We start from the raw sequence: 22,263 nt of genomic DNA on the forward strand, positions 1-22,263 counted from the left end.
TTGCACGGTCTAATTCGATATTGTTCAACGTTCATTAGCGTATATCAATGTCCGTTACAAATGCATCATGTATCTACATGCTGTGAAAAAACTCTTACGATCGACTTCAAGATTTTCGAAACCGTTTGTAGATACGACACGCAGTGATCAACCGAATCGGTTAGCGAGAAGGGTGTAATAATAGTAGTAATAATAACAACAATGATAATGATAATAAAAAAAAATACAGACGAGAAAAGTATAAGATAAAAATTAAAAATTATACAAAAATACAAAGAGAAAAATTTTATTATATAATTCGGATGATAATTGAAGTACTGTGAGGAAGAAACAAAAAAAAAAAATAAAAATTTAATCTCTCAACGATTAATGATTTTATCTATCGAATTTTACAAGTGCGGACAAAGTATACGTATGAAACGAATTTAAATTACTTAATCCAGTGTTAATAATATGTGAAAAGTAAATCGCAAGTTTTTAATAGATTCCAATTCCAGCCTCTTTCTTTCGCCATCTCAGTTCTTCTTCCTCTTCTTTTATCCATCGTTTTTCCCTTCTCTCTTTATTTCTCTCTTTCTCTCTCTCTCCGCGGAGATTCTTAATTTCTGTTAATAACAGGCGAATATGATCGCGGTAGAAACTGAAGAAAATTCTCACTTTTCATACCGCCTATAATTTTTCTCTTTCCAGTCATCATCCATGTAAGGATCAGACTTCCACGCGTTTCGTACCTATACGTGCAGTGAAATTGGAATTAAGTGATTATATTAGCGAACCGAGCAACAAGTATACAAGGCTCGGCCTGCCGCCTCAGCGGGGCATCTGCTCTATCTCCACTTCGTGTTGTTACCCGCGAGAGGGGAGAAAGTCGGCGAAGGGTTGCAGACGGCTGCGGCTGCCGATCGATCTGCGGATTTTGTTCTCTCGATTTCGTGGATTCGTTAATTCGTCGGGAAAAAACGTGCGCGTCGTCAAGAAAGAGTCGGAAAATTTCGGAAAATGCAACCTTGCTACAACCCTCGAAAAAGGACCTGAGGACGACCACGCTGCCCAGTCTGACGAATTTAAGGTAACACTTTGAATGTTTTCAATTTATTTCTATGCCCTGTTATAATTTATTTCACGCTTATTTCAAGCTCGGATAGCTCGATAGTTAGTATATAAAAATGGTTTACTGCTGCTTGTTGGGTAAAATTTACTGGTGTTCGAGGAAACGGTGCGTTGTAGTACGTTTTGTAGGTCTTGCTTACATATACACAGTGTGTGCAGTCGTTACTAGATACAGCTCAATAAACCCCGAGATCTATATTGCGTCGAGATCGGTAAATTCTTATTATTCCTAGGGTAAACGAAACAAACATTTTCGCTGATAAATTGTTGCATAATTAAAATTTATTCTCATTGTTAATATTCTCTTAAAATGTATACTCTTAAATTTATTTTTTCATTGTTAATATTAACTTGTAATCTTCTCTTTAATTTATTTACATTGTTAATATTAACTTAAAATCTTATTTATTCCTATTGTTATAATAGAGTGCAAGAGCTGAAACAATTCTTGCAACTGTTTATTCCACGTTTCTGTGATTCAGAATGTGACGAAAGGAGAAAAAAATATCTGAAACTATATTAATCGTAGAAAATTGGGTAATGTGGTTTGAATTGAGTTTCGAACGCGCTTTTTAAAGGCCGAACGCGCCGAAAGGCTTCATTTATATGAGGTTGAAATTCATATAATGTAACAATTCATTTTTAGGAAAACTCGCTATTTCCTAACTTTGGGACTGCATTTACCGACGGAATTCAGTACACCATTCAAAAAACTCATATTTTTTTCACATTGAACCTCTTCCAAGTGACTCTCTAGCAGCGAAATAGTGATTTTCGTTCTTGTAAGTTTATCTCTAGATTTTCCATTCGACAATTATACATATTACAATAATACACCACCTCTCTAATTTGCACCTGCCTTTGTTAGGCCTAATTGAATATTCCCTATCGCTCCGCGACCGCATTACCGGAATCAATATATCCCTTTTGGGATTAACGAAGGAAGAAGATAACAGTCCACCGCTCGATCTCCAAGGCGAGCAGAGTCTCGAATTACACCTTGCAACTGTATCATTGAATTCCCAAGTTAGGTAGGAGGTGGCGCCTTTTAAAATTCGATTATCATCGGAGCCCCGAAGCCGGTGCTCCACACGACGCCCAAGGGAAAAGACTGATATGGGAATCGAAAGCCCCGTGAATCATTAAATTGTCACGTATCGTCACGGTGTTTATCACGTATCTAGAATTAATATAACAGAGAGGCCTGCCATCGTCGTCGTCATCGTCGTCATCGTCGTCATCGTCGTTTTCGAGCGCAGCGCTCGTTGCAGCGGTTGCAGGAAGACGGCGAGTCGAGAGTGTGCTTTGCCATCACCTTGGGCGAGGAATTTTTCCGAGTTATATAGGCTATAACGGGCCGCCTAGACCTCCCTACCTATACCCACTTACACAGAGGGTCGAAAATACCCGGGTGACTCACGGCGCACATCCGAATTCCTCGTTTCCGCTACACGTTTCGTTGAACGCATACGCGGGAATGAATGTTGAATGTTGCACCGCGCGGCTTTACGCCAGCGGCCGGGGCCGCCGGAATCACGGAATGCCAAAGAAACGCGGTGGATAAGGAACGGATTACCGAAACCACAGAGGCGTAATCGAGCCGCACGCAGGTGGTCGGCCTCCCTCCGAATCGTCAATTCGGTGCCAAGAATTCACTGTGTGTGGATGCGATCTTTCCTTCTTCTTCTTCTTTTTTTTGTGTTTTTTTTTCGGATTTCTTTAATTGTTTTTCTATTTATTTATTTATTTTTTTTTGTTACACACCGCGTGTTATGTCTATAATATATTTGATCGTCAAGCTTTCAAGATTCTTCATCATTATTCTTAGGAGACTTTGAATTTTGAGTGTTTATGCGTTGATTGGAAACAGACGCGACATAGAGCTTCGGGTTCTATTGTTTTCATTTGATTATTCGGGTTGAACAAATTTTGAATTGTCTGTATACACATGATATATCTCGAAGTGTGAAATGAAATTATTTTTTTCATTCTTGTATATATAATATCTAATATGATACGATATCTAATTCGATACAATTGTCGAGTCGTTCATTTCTACTCTGAAACGATACTGTCATTTTTGTCTCGAAGTTTCGATCTCGCACTTTCAAACACTCGATTTTGTCGCTATTTGAATATCCATCTACTAGATGAAATTTGAATTGAGAAAGAAATTCATTTTCTCATCTCACTCTTGAATTTCAAGCTACCAAAATCGACGGACAAAATTGAGATTGTGGGAAATTTTCCTTTTTATTTTTCTTTTCTTCTTTTCTGCACAATCAAAAGTACAACAAAAGTTGAGAAAATGATGTACATAAGGAGGAAACGGTGTTGAATATATAATTTTGAAAAACGCTAATTAACCTACCGCATCGAACGATTCTCTCTCGATTCTCGTCTCTCCTATTTTGAAAAACCTTTTTTCCAGTTGCTGCAGAAATTTTACGCGTAAAATTTCGCATCTTTCCAAAATTCTCCCGTACCTACGTGAGCAGGATCTGCGACGTAGGTTTGCAAATGTAGGCGTAACAACGCGCTTTGCCGAGTCGCTCGGGCGACGATGAAATATGCAGGACATAACCGGCGCACCTGCAGTCCTTACATCTACACAACGTATGTACGTAACTACATACACACGCAACCACCTTCGTACAACCGTCCGCATTCGCCGAGCCACTCACGTCCGTTGACCGAAATGTGAAAGAATTTTCTTTTCCCTCAATTTTTTCTCCCCCTGGGGGAGGGGGACTTCCTCCTCTTCCTTCCCCTTCTTCTTTCCCGTCTTATTTACCGCAGGGCTCCGAATATGCTCCAATTACAATTTTCCCCGCAGCTGCATGGCATTTATATTATAACCGTGGTCCTCTCACACCCGCGAAACACCCTCGCTGTAAAGACATAGAGAAATCAACGATTATATATGTTTGTTATTACAATAGATAAGTAGGCGTGTACCTAACTGCTTGCGCCAAAGGCTGCGAAAATTATTGCAGAGAAAAGTTGGAGGGAAATCGTTAATAACGTGATTAAAATTTCGAAAAACTTATCGGATAAATCATATTTTTTGCGTTATTTTTTTTTATTAAAATGCGTTAATCTTGAATTTGAATTCATTTATTTTTACCACGTAAACGTAGGTGATACTGATATTTGATATAGAATTAAAGGATAATCCGTTAAAAAATTTAGTCAATGTACAGTGTTTGTTTTTTCCGCAGACGGGTGTTACGATTTCTTTTTCTTTTTTTTTTTTTTTGTATACGAGAAGAAATTAAAGTATTTTTTAAATTTAGAGTCCCGGGAGATTCGGCCAAATTCATCATACCCTTTGGTATTGAGTTTCAATTTAACTCCATCGTGTGTATTATACACGAAACACGATTAATTTCAAACTCTATACTCGGAGATGGTTTACCACGCGTGTATGCATGATAACAGTAATAATAATAATAATAATGATTTTCGAAAACAGGTTTAGCGGTGAAACGTTAGAGGTATAATTTGTCTCGGGGTTTGAGCTGTTTAGCAGTAGAAGCAGCAGCAGCAGCAGCAGCAGTAGCGATTCCATTAACGTGAGGAGAACTATAGACCAGATGCTTGGTCCCCTATAAATAGACCGTGGATGTATATGCCTAAGCATTTTGTCATTCGTCGAAGCTTCGCTGCTTCCGCAAAACAATTTCTGAAATCGTGAAGCTCGGTCGCCTTATCGAATCATTATCATTGTCATTATTATTATCGTTGTTAGCGTCGATGAAGTTTTCGTTTCAAGCGAAAAGGTGGAGGAATGTCGAGAATATCACTTTAAAGCTACCCATGCGATAAAGTTTGATAGCGATGCACCGATTAATCGGTTCCAAAATTGAATCGGTATAAATTAATCGATTATTTCGTTTTGATTTTTTTTTTTTTTAAGCCGGACATTCGAAACCAAAATTTTGTAAATTCCAGTACGCAGTCTTAATAGAGGAAAAGTTTTTTGGTAATTTATGGTTTCGTTGAAAACATTTTTTTAATATCAGGTGAAAATATTTATTTTAATTTCACTTGTTATATCAAATAGGTATATTTAGTTAGTTAGACAATGGTAATAAATTGATACTATATATGAATGTATTGTGTCGTTCATTACATGGGAGTATGAACCAAAAACCGATTATGAGGAAGAATAATCAATTGTATTCGATCAATCGGCAGAAAGCAATCGATTTAATCGAAAATCGGCTATTTTTTATTATTCCTACAAAGTCACGGTACGTGGCACGTTTTCGACAACTAAAATTCGACCCTCGTTAGGTCCGTTAGGAGCCACTCTATTATGCACATTGTGCGAATTTCTATTCTCGGGTTCGCCGAATGTTCGTGTATTAAACTATATTGTATACGGATCGGTATCTCGCTGCGAGCCCGTGATTGATCACGGTGATCGAATAATCGATTACTGCGTTATTAATAGCAATGACGATCATGACGACGACGATGATGATGGTGGTAATGGAGAAGCAGACGAGAAAGGGGTAAACACGTGTGTACACGCCATCGGCCGTATCGCAATTCTATATCGACTTCTGTGTGCCAGGGTTTATTACAAGGTATAGCTACCTTTGAAACGCAAATAAACTCCTGGATGCCATAAATACGCGACCTAGCGTAAGATTCGCTTGAATATCGATCCGGAGCTTTTTATAGCATTGAAATGCAAGAGCGTTGAAGGTGTGTAAGGCGGAACTTACGGTCTGCTCTTATTCAGTCAAACCCTTATCTAGGTACGTACTTGTGTTTCCTGTTGGTATTATTCGACACTCGATGTACTCAAGATGATCGCTTCAGGCGGCCTGATGAGTCTTTTTCGATGTTAACTATATCGTCAAATTCTTGAAAAGTTAAAAAGTTTAAAAAGTTATCGCGATTATACACTTGTGGAATAATTTGCGCAACGCGAATAATCGTCATAGTTTAATTTTTGCTCAGCATGGAGCGCTGCGAAAAGCTTTTATAGTTCTTTGTTTTTGACCCCAAAAACCATGTAGTTCTTATGGGACGATAAATAAGTGCGACGACGAAGGGTTAAATAAATCAATTTTTCACCATATTTGAAAAATATTGTAGTTTTAAGTAAAAAATTAAAACCAATTTTTCTACCAGTAGCCTTTAAACAGAAAATTTATAGATTCGTTATTGTCTTTTTTTGTAATTATGCTTACTCGTGATATATTTTTTTTTCACTATTCCGATAACTTGATGTTGGTAAAACACTAAATTCATGTCAAACCGTCGTTTAGCTGAAAAACTGCATTAAACTAAACAAACGGACTGATCGACGTTCCTAAATACCAGAAAATGTACGCTATTGGCAGCCGTAATCGCACTGTAAATAGCTCTGATACTATTTGTACCACATTTGTTTGTACAAGTTAGAAAACTATTCTAACCGTCACAGCAACGATACCCATTTTACTATCATAGAACTTTTTACACTAACCAAAGAAAATTGAATTAAAAAAATGTCAGGTATTCATCTCTCGAAAATAAAGAGAGTATAACTTGTTTCAATTTGAAAATCAGGACCAAGGAAGAAAATTAATTCTCCCGATATCAATAGAATGCGGCTAATAATACACACGCAATACATGTATATACCTACACAATATTCTACCTATAGTACCCATAGAACCAGAGCGAAAACTCGAGAGCAGTGTACAGCCCTTTTCTTCTTGCGATGCCCTCAGTTCCGACATCAATATGACGGTTCGCTTTTATCTTGACCTCAGTCATCCATTGTGCCTTATTTAATCATGTATAGGAGCTGGTACCCGGGTCAGGACGATACGGAGAGATGGTCCATTGTTAATTATCTGAAAAAGTAATACCGTGTCTCGTATGTGACGTACCTACAACCTACATGGAAGAATGGTGTGACTCATGTAACACACGAGAACACACATGTCAATGTCCGTACACCGAGTGTATAGATCCGATGTAACGTGTCTCGTTCGATTTTGTTCGCAGGGGCGATGGCGTGATCGGCCGCGTTCATCGCGAATTGGAGTGTTTGTTCAGACGATGATCATCAGCGTGGCGGTGCTGAGATGACCGCGGGGCGACCGGTTCGGCTGCTGCTGCTCGACGCAATCTCAACGATTCTAACAGTGATCGAAAACTCCACTGCCAACTCCATCCCGCTAAGATTACGACAATGCCGAGCGCCACACACACGCCCTTTCCACAAGGTAGGCTTTGCATCCTCATTTACGACTCCGTCCACCTTCCAGACGTCCCTTTTATAGGGACCCTTAAATTCGATTTTTCGGAATGTCGTCGCCACGTGGCTAAATGCTCAGAAAAATTTAATTTTGCGTTGGTCGTATGTGCGGTAACATCGTGTAATGTGGAAATGAAATTTACCGATGTTAGTAACGTTGTTAGTGTTTGACGACTTTGGAATCGTCGGAAATTAAAGAAAACAGTAATGAAATAAGACATCCAAGCTTCTGAAAAGGCATTGGAAAGTTGAAATTAGTGAGTTTATTCCCAATATTTTCTCACGATAACGTTAGCAACTTCAACCTCTGTCAAATGATTGATTCGAGTCTCTTCTTCGGGGCTTGCAAATCACAGAGTTCATAGTCAGCGTGATCTCAATATGAAGTTCATCGTAAGTAAAAAGTTACACCGCAATTTGAATGCCGAGGATAATGGTAATAATAGGCGTTAAATTAACGTCGATTTCGAGGCTTTTCACTCGGAGAAATTCCGTACGGTATTAAGACCCAGTGAAAAGCGACCCTCAGCCTCGTTACACCGCACTCAAATCAACCCTCGATTGTAGTTTCAAAGTCGAGTTACCGTTTTGAAATATCCCAAAGTCGAGAAGTGTTCGATAATTGAATTCCGAGTGTTTCTGCCACTTTTTAACTGAGAACCAAAAATTGTTCGAAATCTTCCGCTAAAACTTAGAATATTTTACTTTATTTTTAGACCCGAATGGGTCTATATGAAGAACCGCATCGTCTATATCATGCGGTGCAAAACGTGAATGACATCGGGTAGATAATTAAGTGCTGGTGTTTGCCCATCAACGTCACCCTCCCCCGACGGCGTTCCTCCTCGTTTCTCATTAGCGACTGGCAATGCAGGGGTTGAATGGTACTGAAAGATCGTCGATATCATAGAAAAGACCCGGTCGTCTGTACTCGGCTTCGCACAATTCCGAGCCCGTTTCTGTCTCATCCTCCACAGCCACGAGGATCCATAGTCAGGATCCAGATGATACGCGAGCAGCCACCGCACTCGCTCGTTCCTCGGGTTAATCGGGATTATTTCCCGCCCTGGTCCAGGACCTTTATTTAGTTTCTAGCAGAAAGCAGACCCCGTGCTTGTCGTTCCCCTGCAAACAAGCTCGGTGGATACCAACTCTAGTGGCCCTGCAGTTGCTCGGTTAAGATGATCGGCCGCCCCGTTACCAACCTCGTAAAGTTTATCCAACTCGATTAGCTCTCTCTCTCTCTCTCTCTCTCTCTCTCTTTCTCCCCCTCACAACTCACTGCCGTTACCCTGATCGTTCGACTCCCTCCCAACGATCCACCCCACTTGGCGAATACCGCCCCGGGGATAGCCGGGTAACACTTGGTCGCACCGTTAAATGATTCTGCAGACGTAGTAAAAACGTTACCTCGGTGACGGTGAACACGGAAGACGATCCAAAGGTCGTCGACGTAATAATGCTCTGATCTTGAAATTAGTGAAATCACTTTGAGTCCATGTAATCGTCTAATGAATTTGAGAGGGTCGAATGTCTCCAAGTTCACCACGATGGTTACCAATGTATATATATATATATATATATATATATACCTAGCACATTTTACTGCACACCTCGCCCAGCTGAAAAGTGAACAGAATCGAAGTGGAAGCGAAGGAAGGGGGGAGGCAGCCGTTCGGAAGGTGTAACAACTATTTTTAATCCGCGATAGTTTACACAGGTTTACCCCGAGCCATACGTTTCGTCATGTTTGTTTACGTTTGAGGGAGGGGGAGAAAAAAAAACTCTTTGGAACATGGCGTAGGTCATCGCGAGGGCGACTCGACACTGGACTGGTACTGTGATGATCACCGCGATCGGCCTGCTGGCAGAGCCAACATTCTAAATTTATCATAAATACATTCCGTCCACTAGTTGGTGTATTTTTTCTTTTCTTATTCCTTTTTCTTTCTCTCTCTCTCTCCTCCTCTCCTCTTCTCTCCTCTCTGGGGCTATCTTTTGAAATTTTTCGGCCTTCAAAAGCCGCGATCTTCGCGTCGAATCGAAACGGGTCTCGCTTTGATGGACGGAAATTCTTCCGTTGCTTCCCTGCGAGACTCACCGCTATCCACGCGATATTCCCTGAGGGTTAAACGCGAATCGCCAACTTACTCGCATCCGGCTTCAGGCTTCTCAGGCACATAAAAGCTCGGCCTCCATTCAGGCTTTTGAACCTTCTGCGGGACTACGGAAAAGCTGATGGTGGAACCACGTGTCGTACCTTTTTGCAGAATGCTGTGGGTCTCTATGATGTGCGCAAAAATTGCGATTTCATGCACGTTTTATACAATATCGTTTCAAGTTTTAGGTACGCATCTTATTTTTATATCGATAAGCACAGTGCTCTCTAAAAATACAAAAACAAAAAAAAAAAAAAAAAAAACATCTTTGTCAGGATCATTCATGAATTCATTCATTCGTTTATTCATTCTGCAAGCTAGTTGGCTGAGTCACGAATGCCGCGACGAGAAAACGTGTGAGTTATTCACGTGTCGTGCGGTATCAACGTGCCGTATTCATGGTCTCGATCACTATACGTATATGAATATATACAATTGATCGAAAAAGTATGATGGATTCGGGAAATTTGTCCCAGGCAAACACAGTTGTTCCAACAAAATGGTAATTTCCTATAGCACGTTAGTCCTGCAATTTCAGGTGAAACTGAGGAATAATAAAAGAGGATCATTATATCAGCCGAAGCTATTTTAGTCTCTGGCTAAGCTAATGTCACGAGCCCTTAATAATTTTGTTCGAATCGGAGTTCGGTTATACGTGAATGGCAAACATGTTGCCAGTATTTTTTTCCACTTTTATTCTCGGAGTGTAAAAGGGCACTCAATTTCACAACTTAATTGTTTCGCATTCGATGTAAAATCGAAGTTTAATGATTTTGTTAGTGTATAGCGTTGAGCATGAAATACGTGAATTACGAGGAAATTATCGCGGCACTCGCACGATGTGAAATTCTCATAGTACATTTCGTTTCTCTGTTTTCGTTGTCACGTTCGAGTGTCAGCACTGCGTGCCGTTTTGGCACGTACCATTTTCGTTCGTTTTGTAAAAATCGAACGGTACGTACAGTAAATTTGGTCGCTGAAACGTTCGCGTTTTAACCGTAATAAAAATATCACTGGCGTGATCCTCGGCTCTTTCAGTACCACGCCTACATATAATCCATCCGTACAAATCCCAGCCTCGGTATTCCCATTCTCCAAATCGACCGACTCAACTGTTCAGTGACTAATGGAAAAAGCTTCGAATCCCGTAAACAATAATCGTCTTATATTTGCTGTGGAACAGCTGTTCACACCTAAAGTTATCGATTGTATAACGAATTAACGGAGAATACCAGCTTGTTAAATAGTTGAATGTCTTTTAACTTTGGTATTATATAAACGATGTTTTTATGATGTGGAATTTAGAACAGAAACTTGACATACGTCTGTTGCTTACCATTGACGTACGATAGATACTTTGAAGAAAGGGACAAATGATTTCCAAAAATTTTGAAAGTTGGACGCGTCGCGTCAGGAAAAAATAAATAATTTAATAATTTTTATTCACCCCGGGCGGCGGGTTCAAAGGTTGCGATTGAACGGGTCGGGTCTTAGGTAATTAGTTATGCATGTCTCATTGAAAATTGAGACTACAGCGAGTGTCGGATCGAGTAAATCTCAGCGATACGCGGGATGGTATGAGAGAGGGTTTACTAAGGAGACAGAAATCCCGAATCTGGGGATCGGGACTACATGCCGCAAGGCACAAACCACTGCAGAGCCGTGAAGAGGGATGAAAAGCAGCCGGCTCTCTTCCTTTGCCTTGTACGCAAACCGCAAGCCTGTTCCTACAACATTAGCCACCCACCTCCCTTCCTTTTCTGACGTAAAATTTTCCCTTAAATGCGAAACTCACTTCAACCCCCCTGGCGCCCCTTTATTCTCCCCCATTTTTCGGGATTATTCCCGAGCGAGCGTTAAAGTTTGGAATGCTTAAAGGAAAGAGAAGAAAAATATTTCGAATACATCCAGTAATATTATTTGCGGTATAATGATGGTTAACATGAGTGCAACAAGATTCAATACCGTGTGGCAGAAACTAATTTTAGAAGATTAGAACTCCACAAGGTATAAGGTATCAACAATACGAGGACAGGGTGTCATTATTAAAACTGTCTTAATTATTAAACTCTGGTGTTTCTTGTCATCGAGTAAAATGATCCTGAAAAAAATATAGAATCGGATCAAAAACACCATAGTTTGATAATTTCGATCGATTTAGTGGTAAAACGCTTTCTCAAATTCTTGATATCTTAGCCTCCGTTATTCAAATATCTTGAATTTCATAATTACACTCGTATAGATGATCGTAATTAATTCATCTCCACTCGCATCATTGGCGGTGTAATCACTGTAGACACTGGAGATGTTTTTCAAAACGATTTTTGTGCTGTTTGTATCCAAGCTCTGATTCGTGGCTCCAGGTTTTCCCGGATCGAGATAGACGGCGAGCCTATTTTTCGCCGCAACCCCTATCAGCGTAGGGAATTCCACCCCCTTCGCCTCCCGATTTATTATTATTGCATTTCTTATTTATTTTTATACGCGTGAATACATACGTGCACGGCTTTCCTCCATTCACCGCGTGCCCGTGACACGAGGCTTTTCCCACCCTTGGATCGAGCTTCAGCTCCCTCGGATGCCTGTTGCATCGAGTTTTCGCACCCCGCGCTGCTTCGTCTGTCGTCTAGCAACCCTCGGGCGACGCTGTTGCTCTTCGATTTCGGACACAGCGTGTCACATGTTATGTGCAACGGGTCGCGATTAGAGGTAGGCGAAAATTTTACACCCCATTTATTTCGGCTCTGCAGGGTTGAGGGTCAGATTGTTGACTTCTGCATTTTCGTTTCGCGTTTTGAATAATTATTGAATAACGGTTCACGCAAATTAGGGGAGGGTGGGGCAAAGTGGGAACTCTGAAGTTTTTTAAATAACAAGGGATAAAATTAACCACCTTAACTTTTTATTAAATATTAATTATTCGGAAATTATAATCACTCTAAACATTTTATTCTGACTTTAGGCATTGTTTTCTTATATTAGCGATTGGAAATCGAATCCAACAAAAGTTGGATACTGATAGAATATTCCTACGTATCAATACGCAAGTGAAATTTTTTTAGGATTGATATTGCTAAAAGCCATTTTCTGTTAACGAGATTGTTATTATTGGTATTTGATTTTCTATTGTTGTATTTACTACATTTGTTCAATGAAAGAAGACCTTAACATCGCTTCATTATTTTGCACCAACGTCAAATCATCGTATAAACGAGTCGAATGAAAATGTAGTAGCGACGACCATATCCAAAAATAATATGGTAACACATAACATCCACATATTTTGTAATGGCAATAATAATAAAATTTATTTGAATTTTACACTCATAACCATATTGTTCGCGTATCTTTGTCATAAAATAAAAGTTGAAAACAGTATCGAATTCGACGATGAAAAAAAGCGTGCAATTTTTTTTATTAATACAATTTCTCACTGCGATCGAAAATACGAATGTAAAATGGCGTCAACTCGAGGGGATCTATGCATGGTACATGGATCGCGGGTTTGCAGTAGTGCTGAGGAGCCCAGGTTCTGCATCGTTGTTAAATCGCGAATCCCTTCTTGACCCTAGTCGTGATATTCGCGGTAAATATCGAAGGCACACCTGAGTTTGAAGAAAGCGCGACGTGCGCATTGTTCCGGCAACACAATGCAGTCCGCGAATGCATTTCTCTATTTCTCGTACCTTGGCTGCAGCAGCTCGGTTACCCCGATCTGTATAAAACGTACATACATAAATTCCTACATATACATACGTAAATACATACCTATATGTATATATCTATAATCCACGTGGCTGAGTGATTATTTTCGTTTTTCTTCACTCCTTACTCACCATTTTATCTGCTTATTTTTTACCTTAGGTATTTTTTTTTATCGTTCTCCACTTCTGTATTTTTAATCTAGACAAACCTTTTCTACCTATATATATATATATGTATGTGTAGGTGTGTTTGCATTGCATTGTATTGCATTGCATTGTATTGTATTGTATTGTGATTTTATAACATATGCACCTATATCGCGGATTTGGATTTCATTCCTGCACATAGCTGACGCCGCGTGTTATACCCGTGAACAACAAGTCGTATTTATCCTAGGCTATTATTTATTACACCTAGTTTGTTCTGCTGTGTATCGTTGCAAAGCTATAAAGTACAGTTGTACAGTATGCACGGATCGTAAAGGCATGTACACACGCGGACGTTAATTCGGAGACGGCTAGGGTTTTCGGCCGAGTCGATTACTACGTTGGTAACCCAGATTCACCCCGCAGTGCCGCCACTACAGTATCCGCCCGCTATGGGCTGAATCTGCATTACCGACGCACCTAATTGACTCGGCGAAAAAAACTAGCCGTCTCTAAATTAATGTCCACGTGTGTACACTGTGTACGTACAGGAATTAAACTGCCAATTTTTACAACCTTGATCCTAATCAATCATTGTGAGTAAATTTCACCCCAAACACTTTTCACTCCTCGTAGAGTACCTTAGTCGTGGAAATGAGCTCCTTGGCTTAATTTTGGTCAAGAAAATTGAGGGAGCTTTTTCTGCGATCCTTAAATAGTATCCAGATATTTTTTTTTCAGAGATTTATAACTCATATTTAGAGCAAAATATCAAGTTTAGAGTCAATTTCACGAGGTGTGACTCGTTAGAGTTAACTCACATACCTACGTGTAGATGGAAATTCATGAGAATGGGTTTACGGTTATTTTTTCGGCTTATTTTTATTCCCGGATATTGGAAGGGATGCGAGATTTCCTCGGATTTTTAATACACTTCTCTTTTATTTTTCTCGGCCGTCTCACCATCCTGTTCTTCTGGAACCCCCCATTTCGACCCCTCGCCATCCCTTTGCTTTTTTCGATCCTCAAAGGTATGATCGGGAATGAGTACCTCCCGCTGCTCGAGGAGTGTATAACGATCGTTGAAAATACCGGATCGATACTCGTCCTCTTCGTCAGCTTTTCACGGGGAAGACTATTGTATTCGCCAAGTTATACACTGCGGATAATGCTGAACGTCGAACCGTCACGTGCTTCTTTTATTCGCTTTAGATCCTTTTTCCTCTCGCAGATCAGTCGATATTTTTTCATTCTCTTTCTTCTCTCCTGCCTTGTGAAAATTTTAATTAGGTATAATTAGCTTCACATTTCAGCCGGGCTATATTCGCGGTATTTTATTTAATAAACCATCTTTCTTCTACTTCTCGCGGAAGCGCGGAAGAGAAAGAGGAAAGGAAAAGGAAAAGGAAAAATAAGTGTATACAAGGATAATATAAACAGGGACGAAAATAAACTGATTATTTTTTTTTCTTACCATCCGTTTGGTAGTTGCAGTTTTTATCGGTATCCATAAATGAAACTTGCAATATCTCCGACTGGCTTGACGCCAAAATTTGATGCTAATTTAAAAACTGTAATTTCGTATTCCAACCGAAAATCTTTGCTACAGACGGAGTCATATTGACGATAAAATATATATATCTCATAAATTCGAGCAATTTTTTCCCAATTTCTTCTATTTTCTTTTCATACGTGCCAGTTGAAGTTACCGATTTTATCACATTTGAAAATTTTTCGTACTGGTATCTAAAATCGTTTCTATCTTGCGATATTATTGGAGAAAGGATTCTCATGGATGACCATATCGAATTGTTTTCATTGGTTCTAACAAACTCGGAAATTCGAAATTGGTACAATAATTTAGGCGAAACTTTCGACCGTTCCTTTCAACACGACTCGCAAAACACATTCGAGAAAATCAATTTCGAATAGAATTGCGGTTTTCTGAAGCAGTTTGTTTGTTTCTCTCTCTCTCTCTCTCTCTCTCTCTCTCTCTCTCTCTCTCTCTCTCTCTCTCTAGCAGCGATATTTTTCGTCTTCAATAACGTGGCTCGGGAAGGGTGTCGCATGTGGGAGTGTCATATATACAAGGGAAGATCTTCCAGAAATGGGAAGATGCCTCGTGTGCGAGGAGATAAACTTGTCGAGACCAGATTTTGCGGGTGAGTTTGGAAAAAGAGACACGAGGTTCAGGTTAGGTATATACATATACACGAAGTCTATACCTTACGCACCTTTCTATACCTCGTAAATTGACGCACATGAGAATATATTCAATAAAATAAAAACGCTGCAGTGCGAAGGTTACCGTCGCTTCCCTTCCCTCCCTCTTTTCCTCCCTCTCGTTCGTTTTTATTCCCCTATGCAGCGATTCGAATCCCCGAACGACAGGAGACCTCGATCTACGTCCTGCCATGAATCATTTAAAATTTGTCAATTTTCCGAGCCGTATATAAAAGTTGCAGACCAAGGAATGTGCGATCTCCGCGAGTCACGCGTTTTATATATATATTTGTATATATATATGTATATATATGCGCCCGGATCGAGGTTGAATATTTGCAATTTTTACGCAAATCCCTCGTCGATTTGAATACAGCGCGGGGCGCGAACTTTGTCAGCCGCGCGATTCCTCTTTTCTCTTTTCTCTTTTTTCTTCTTTTCTCTTCTCCATTCTTCACTCTCGAACGCCCGTTCTCGCAACTTTCTTTGTACACACCCGCGCGATTTCTTCAGCAACAACCGCAAAGTGGATCTCGAGGCTAGTTTTTAGAGAAAAGAGACAGTTACTTCCCTCAGTAGTTTAACTTTGTCTCCTCGCGAAAAGTCCCAATTTATTCTATGTAATTCTTACCGGTGCTGGCCTGGTACAGAAGTCGGGGAAAGATCGAGAGTTTCACTGAATTTCACGAAAGAAGAGAGATCTCCTGCCCTCAAAACTTTGCCAACAGGCTGCGGCAATCATGTCTGTGGAAATTCTGAGCAGCCTAGATTTACATATGATAGAAAATTGAATATTCTTTCACGCAGACTCTCAATTTTTCTCACTTTAGATTCTTAGCACACGCCCGGCTTCGTAATTTCAACCACTTCCCTCGGGCGATTCTTGTTTGAGCTGAATAAGGAAGAGCTGGCTGCTCTTTCATCAAGATGGATGCATAAGTGTATCTCGTTACTCACCGTCCAGCCGCGTTACCGACATTCAGAGACTTAATGCGTTTTTTTTTTTTTTTTTGCAAACAAACGACAATATTTTCTCTCTCATATCGAAGTCACGATGAAAAGATGCTGATTTTTATTTTTATTTTGTCTCTTACACTAATTTAGAAAAAGACAACAATGAACACAACTCTGTATACCATTTGTCAGGTTAGTTAAAATCGGTACAGATGGCGCCACATTCACGACGTAACGACGTCACTCGGGTCCCTGCCAATCGCGAGCTAGGCGGGAGATTCGAACGCTGTTATTTCGACAAACGAACAATTTTACCAAACGGTATAATGATTCTGCGCTGACTAATTAGAGAAAATAAAACAAAACAAAGAAAACGTGAGTCTGGTGCTTGGCAAACTCGGTTTAGCTTCGGTATAACTTGAGACTGTCTTATCTTACTACTTGGAGACGTTATATAGCGGCATGTTTACAGTCAGATATTGCACTCGCGAATCTTCGGTAGGAGTTTCCGCGAATATATTTTAGCGCTGAACACACACGAGAAGTTGGTAAATATAATAATAATGTTGCGTAGCATTTTCGTGTAAGAAGTTACAAGACGGATTGTAATAAGTAGCCCAGAATCTCTGGTTGGTATATATCTGTCATATATTTGCTTCAGAATTTCTTACCTGAATTTCCTTCGCCATTGCCCGGCTACTCGTTCACGGTTTCACCTCTCTTCCGTAAGCTTTCACGTTTGATCTTTCCCCCGGTTCCTCATACCAGCCGACTTATTCCGTTTTGAAATTTTCATCAAACGTTTAGCCGGTTACAATATGGCGCGCTGGCTACAGGAATTGCCCCGAAGGCATGGAGGGAGGGACTGGATGGGGATTGTATAAAATACACGCATGCTGACTGCCGGCAAATCCAATTATAAGATATGTACTTTATGTACTTCTTCCGACCGTCGTTGCTTGTGTATAATACTCTCGGCTTTTGAAAATAATCAAAAATGATCTACTTACTTGAAAGTACCTACGGCTTAATCAAATACGCAGAATATTGTAATTACGCGCCGATTTTAAAATCACGATGTAAGTATGCAAGTTTCGAAATCTGGTCAACATTTTTTTTTTATCAAAATATTAATGATTCAAAAAAAAAAATTTCGTTCCTCCCAACAAGTTTGTCTCACGATAATGAAACCTCTGGTATTTAAACTATTCAATCTTTGCTTCATTTTGATCATCCAAGCTGCGTGATTATCTTCAGAAGTATGAAATGAAGAATAGATAAAAAAAAAAATTATAAGGGAGAGAGACGGAGAGAAAAAAATAGAAATAAAGAATCATGACGAAAGGATTGAAATTTAAGGTAAAATTATGGAAAACTATGACAGCTGATGCCTTTAAACTTCGGGGGAATTCCGCAGGCGCTGAAAGCTTCGCTGAACTTGTTTCCGGTCGTCGACATCCGGCTTATTTCCTGGAAACGAGCCACTCGCCCCCGTACGATTATGCGAATGCGATCGTTATGTACATTTTACTCACTTTCGAGTTAATAATAAATTATATTTCACGAGTGCTTTGCGCTCGTAGATCTGCTGGGTTTGCAATTAATTGATGCTGTGCAAGTCCGAGCTCGAAAAACGAAGCTCATGCAGTGTCGGAGCCGAGTTGTTAAGATATCAATTATAACATCGATGATTCAGAAAAATTTCATTCTTATAAAATGAATTTCCCTCTACGGTTTCAAGATTTGATGTGTGTGTGTGTGTGTCTGTTTTTTCGTCTCTTCGAATGAGCGATTTGGGGAGGGGGGGGGGGGGGGGGGGTACTTAAAGAAATACTTAGTTTTCGAGGACTCAAACACGTTAAAACTTTTTTTCATTTTAATTGTAACCAAAGAGAATAAAAATAATTTTCAAATGTCAGGGAAGAATATTATTTTTTGAAAGTTCAAAATAATGCTCAATAATGTTTATAGAAGTCATTTTTGACTATTTACTAAACATTTTGAAGAACAAAAGTTTTTATAAAATTTTAAGGGCACCCCATTTTACCACCCCTCCCCCCATATATCGTTTGATCAAGTGTTTTATCATAAAATAACTGTCGAAGACGGTGAATGTGGATAAAAATCGATGTGAACAGCAAGAGATATTGCTCAAACATTTTATTGAAATTACACCGAGGCTTTTACGAGCTTTTTTAATCGATTTTTTTCAATCACGTTCTACGTGATCTTAGTTTAATCCGCGAACACATTTTTCCCCTCCGACATTTTTTTGCCTCTTACAAAAAAATGCGCGTCGAGGAATGTGGCGTAGGTCGATTGGGATTTGTTAAAAAGAATTATTCAAATGAAATTATTTTATGTAGGGTCCGATAATATTTGAATATTTTACCTTTCAATTCGAAGGCGATTTCTCTCGTCGCTGTTATAGAAATTCCCGTAGCATGTAATTGTCTGCATAAGACTTAATACATTCATCCATAATATGCTTAACTTATAAGTTTGAACTTAATTATCACACATGAATTTAAATGTTGATGTGTATTCTCCAATCTACTATTTTGTAGAAAAGAATAAACTTGATAATATCCTGAAAGGTGAGAAAAAGAAACGGTTAAACCGATCGTATATAAATCAAGTTTCCAGGTTGTCGGGCGCTTGGCGAACTGCGATAATATCCGCGCCACGCTGGCCGAATTTTCAACTAACCGCGAATTTCGCTCTGGGGCGTCGTTCCTAAGTGATTACGGGGGTTTGTATCTTTCGGCCCGGGGTGGCAGCCACCCTTTGCTCTACCTTATCGGCCCAGTCACGTACAGCGGGGAATCCCCTACCCGACGATCTCCCCCCTCCTCGGCACCCTTCAACCCTTTCAAGCCTTCCAACCGCCCGGCGTCCGGCGTCGCGACGTCACGTGTGCAATCCTACGCTAATTTCCTTTTCACTTATATCCACCAGTCGTCGTAGACGCGTCGTCGTCGTCTATAATTTACACCCTGCCCGATAAATTCTCGTTTCCTATTACCTCCAGGGCGTCGTTTATGCACCGTAAGTAACTGCAGTGAAATGGTATTCGCCCGCGGTTTTTACCTTGAAAAAACTGCGCATTAAGGAATCCTTCGTTACGCGGGACGTAGAGTTGGTTCGAAAAAAGTTTTGAAACAAAAACGCCGCGAAGGAAATGTTCAACAAGTGTCAACGAAGCTTGTATAACGTAGTTACATTTATGTAAAAAAAATCTTAAAAAAAAAAAAAATTTGAAACATTGAATATTTCAACAACGTTAGACAAACCACATTATTACAGTATTTTTAATATTATCCAAAAATTTAACGGACAGAAGTTCGTCTTATTCGTAAATCAATTCTTCTTAGATCGTTTATGGTTGATTTCTGTCATTAATAACGTATTTTTTCCTAAATCCGTCTACAAATCGTAACTACGTGAATATACGGTATACATATATATTTTTTTCCCCAATGACGAGCTCGGATGATATATACGCACAGCATTCATACGCGAATTGTATAATAAACTACTTCACGTTAGAATCGGGCAAATTATAGAGATTTTTCCGTGAAAATATAGTACAAAATAATATGATTTCTACGACGTCGTTAAAACACCAAGGTTTTTGTGCAATTAAAACTCAGTGTTGAAGCACGGAATTTACTGGATCACAGCGAGACTTTGAATCCGATTCCACTTGAATAGCTTCATTGTAAGTAGTTCGACTTTTAACACCTCTGCTTGATAACGTAATTTTATTAATTTTTTTTTTCTGTCGTAACCCACATTTCACTTGACTGTACCTCACATAGATCGTCAAAGCACCCTAGTCAAATGAAATTACTCAACGATTATGAAACGAAATAAATCGGAAAACATTACTCACCGGTGTAAAAATAAAACGGGAACGCTGACGAGGGTCGGTTATATAAAGTGCACGAGTCGTTGGGAGGTAGTTACGCAGATTTTTTGCATGTGTAAGTGCAAAATGATCTTCCCTTGGCCTCTCTTCTTTCTCCGGGAGTCTGCGCGAGATAAGAGCCGTGCAAAATTTCCGGGTGAAGCGAGAAGCCGATTTCTTTCTTCGCCGTTTCTTCTCCTAACTTCACTTCTTCATCGGGCCAAAGTCAGGACGCCATTCCGTGAATATTAGAGACTGTCGAAAAATTCGCGTCCATTTGACCGTGTTTTCTTTTTATCCTCTCTTTTCTCTTTTCGTCGTTTCATACCTCACGTAACTTCTTATGTTTCATTCTTAGTTTTTTTTTTTTTCAAGAGAAGGAGAACAAGAAGATGAACGTCGAGTCTATTACGGTTGCGCTTTCTGACACTTGAACAATTTTTATCAAGGTATATAAAAAATCAGGGCCAACAATTTTTGCCTCTCAATTTACTCTCACGATTTTTCACGAAATCACTTCCGCTTCAAAATTCTTCGCTTATCGCAGCGTGACTTCTCCAGACAATTCACCTCCTCCAAACCTCGAGCCAACATCTTATCTCGCATTCTGTACCACCGTTCCTACTTTTTTTTACGCTTTACGGATATGTATACGCATAGATATAAGGTTTAGCCTTTTTTTTGTGGCATAGCCAGAGGGAAACGCACCCTCGGCTTTACGTTGTTATACCTATGTGAGAAATGGAGTATCCGAGGCTGAGGCTGAGGCATACATTCACACGCACACACATCTGGGTAAAGTACAAATGAAATAAAGTTTAAGATCGAGGGTTGAAAAACGGCGGGTGCAATCGCTCTCCCTCTTTAATTTTTAGTCGACGCAGGCATTCCTAAAGCTCGGCAGTGCACGATTTTCGTGTGCAACTAAGCGTGATGCTCTTCAATTCGCCGAATGATCATACCTACAGGTACAGACTTTTTTAACGAGGACATATTCAACTCGCGCGATTTATTTCGCGATCCTTCAAAGTCTTTCGAAATACCGTGACTCAAGTTTGCATCTTCCATTGCAGCTTCTGATCTCAGGGGGGGGGGGGGGGAGGGGCTGCCCTTGTTATAACCGCAGGAAGCGGTATATATTATATATATATTATATATATATATATATATATATATATATATATATATATATATATATATATATGCTATATCTAAATCCAGGTGGAAAGTTAATTGGCAAATACCCTCGAGTCGCGGCCTCGTCGTTCTACTTTTATATTATACCCCTTGTGCCCTCTGATGTTCAAAGAAAAAACCTCCCTCGGATGTTCCTTAGGGGTGGTTTTCAGGGCGGCAGGGGCAAGGATAAGAAAAGGTGAAGGCGGGCTGCCGAATCACTTAGGCTTCGCCACCTCCCTCTCGGGTCACAGTTTGTTAAATCCTCGTTCTTCTCTCTACGTAATCGCGAACGAATCACGAGCTCGCAGGTATAATACTTATACTCACGCACGCTCTACGGCAGGTGTTCATCCCTCTTTCCGCGGTCTAGACAGAGAGAGAAAAAGCGAGATGAGAAAAAAATCACACACACGCACACACAATCTGTAACCACGCACTCGGTCTCACGGTAAATTTTCATTCTCTCTTCGGGGATCTGCCGGAGAAAAATTCACTCGTTGTCTTACCTTCGGATGTTATTGTTATCGTTATTATTATCATCGCCATCTTCGAATCTATTTTAACTCGTGCCTTTTTTTTTTTTTCACTTTGGATCGGCTGTAATGTTTCCTT

At 39.9% G+C, this 22,263-nt stretch overlaps 1 protein-coding gene across 3 annotated transcripts in view; it reads left to right on the plus strand.

Annotated features, from left to right (window-relative positions):
- The first annotated feature begins 381 nt into the window (after nucleotides 1-381).
- The window catches only part of LOC124412290, a 95,572-nt gene continuing 73,690 nt past the window's right edge, over nucleotides 382-22,263 (plus strand). For 2 of the 3 annotated variants that reach the window (XM_046892037.1, XM_046892039.1), the window contains exons 1-2: nucleotides 675-1,069; nucleotides 7,123-7,343. In XM_046892037.1, the coding sequence (XP_046747993.1) occupies nucleotides 7,310-7,343 (34 nt within the window). In that variant the 5' untranslated portion in view covers nucleotides 675-1,069; nucleotides 7,123-7,309. Of the gene's footprint in view, nucleotides 463-674; nucleotides 1,070-7,122; nucleotides 7,344-22,263 lie in introns of those variants that run through there. The other variant, XM_046892038.1, reaches the window with a different exon arrangement.

This window comes from Diprion similis, chromosome 11, assembly GCF_021155765.1.
Source record: "Diprion similis isolate iyDipSimi1 chromosome 11, iyDipSimi1.1, whole genome shotgun sequence".
Lineage (NCBI taxonomy): Eukaryota > Metazoa > Arthropoda > Insecta > Hymenoptera > Diprionidae > Diprion > Diprion similis.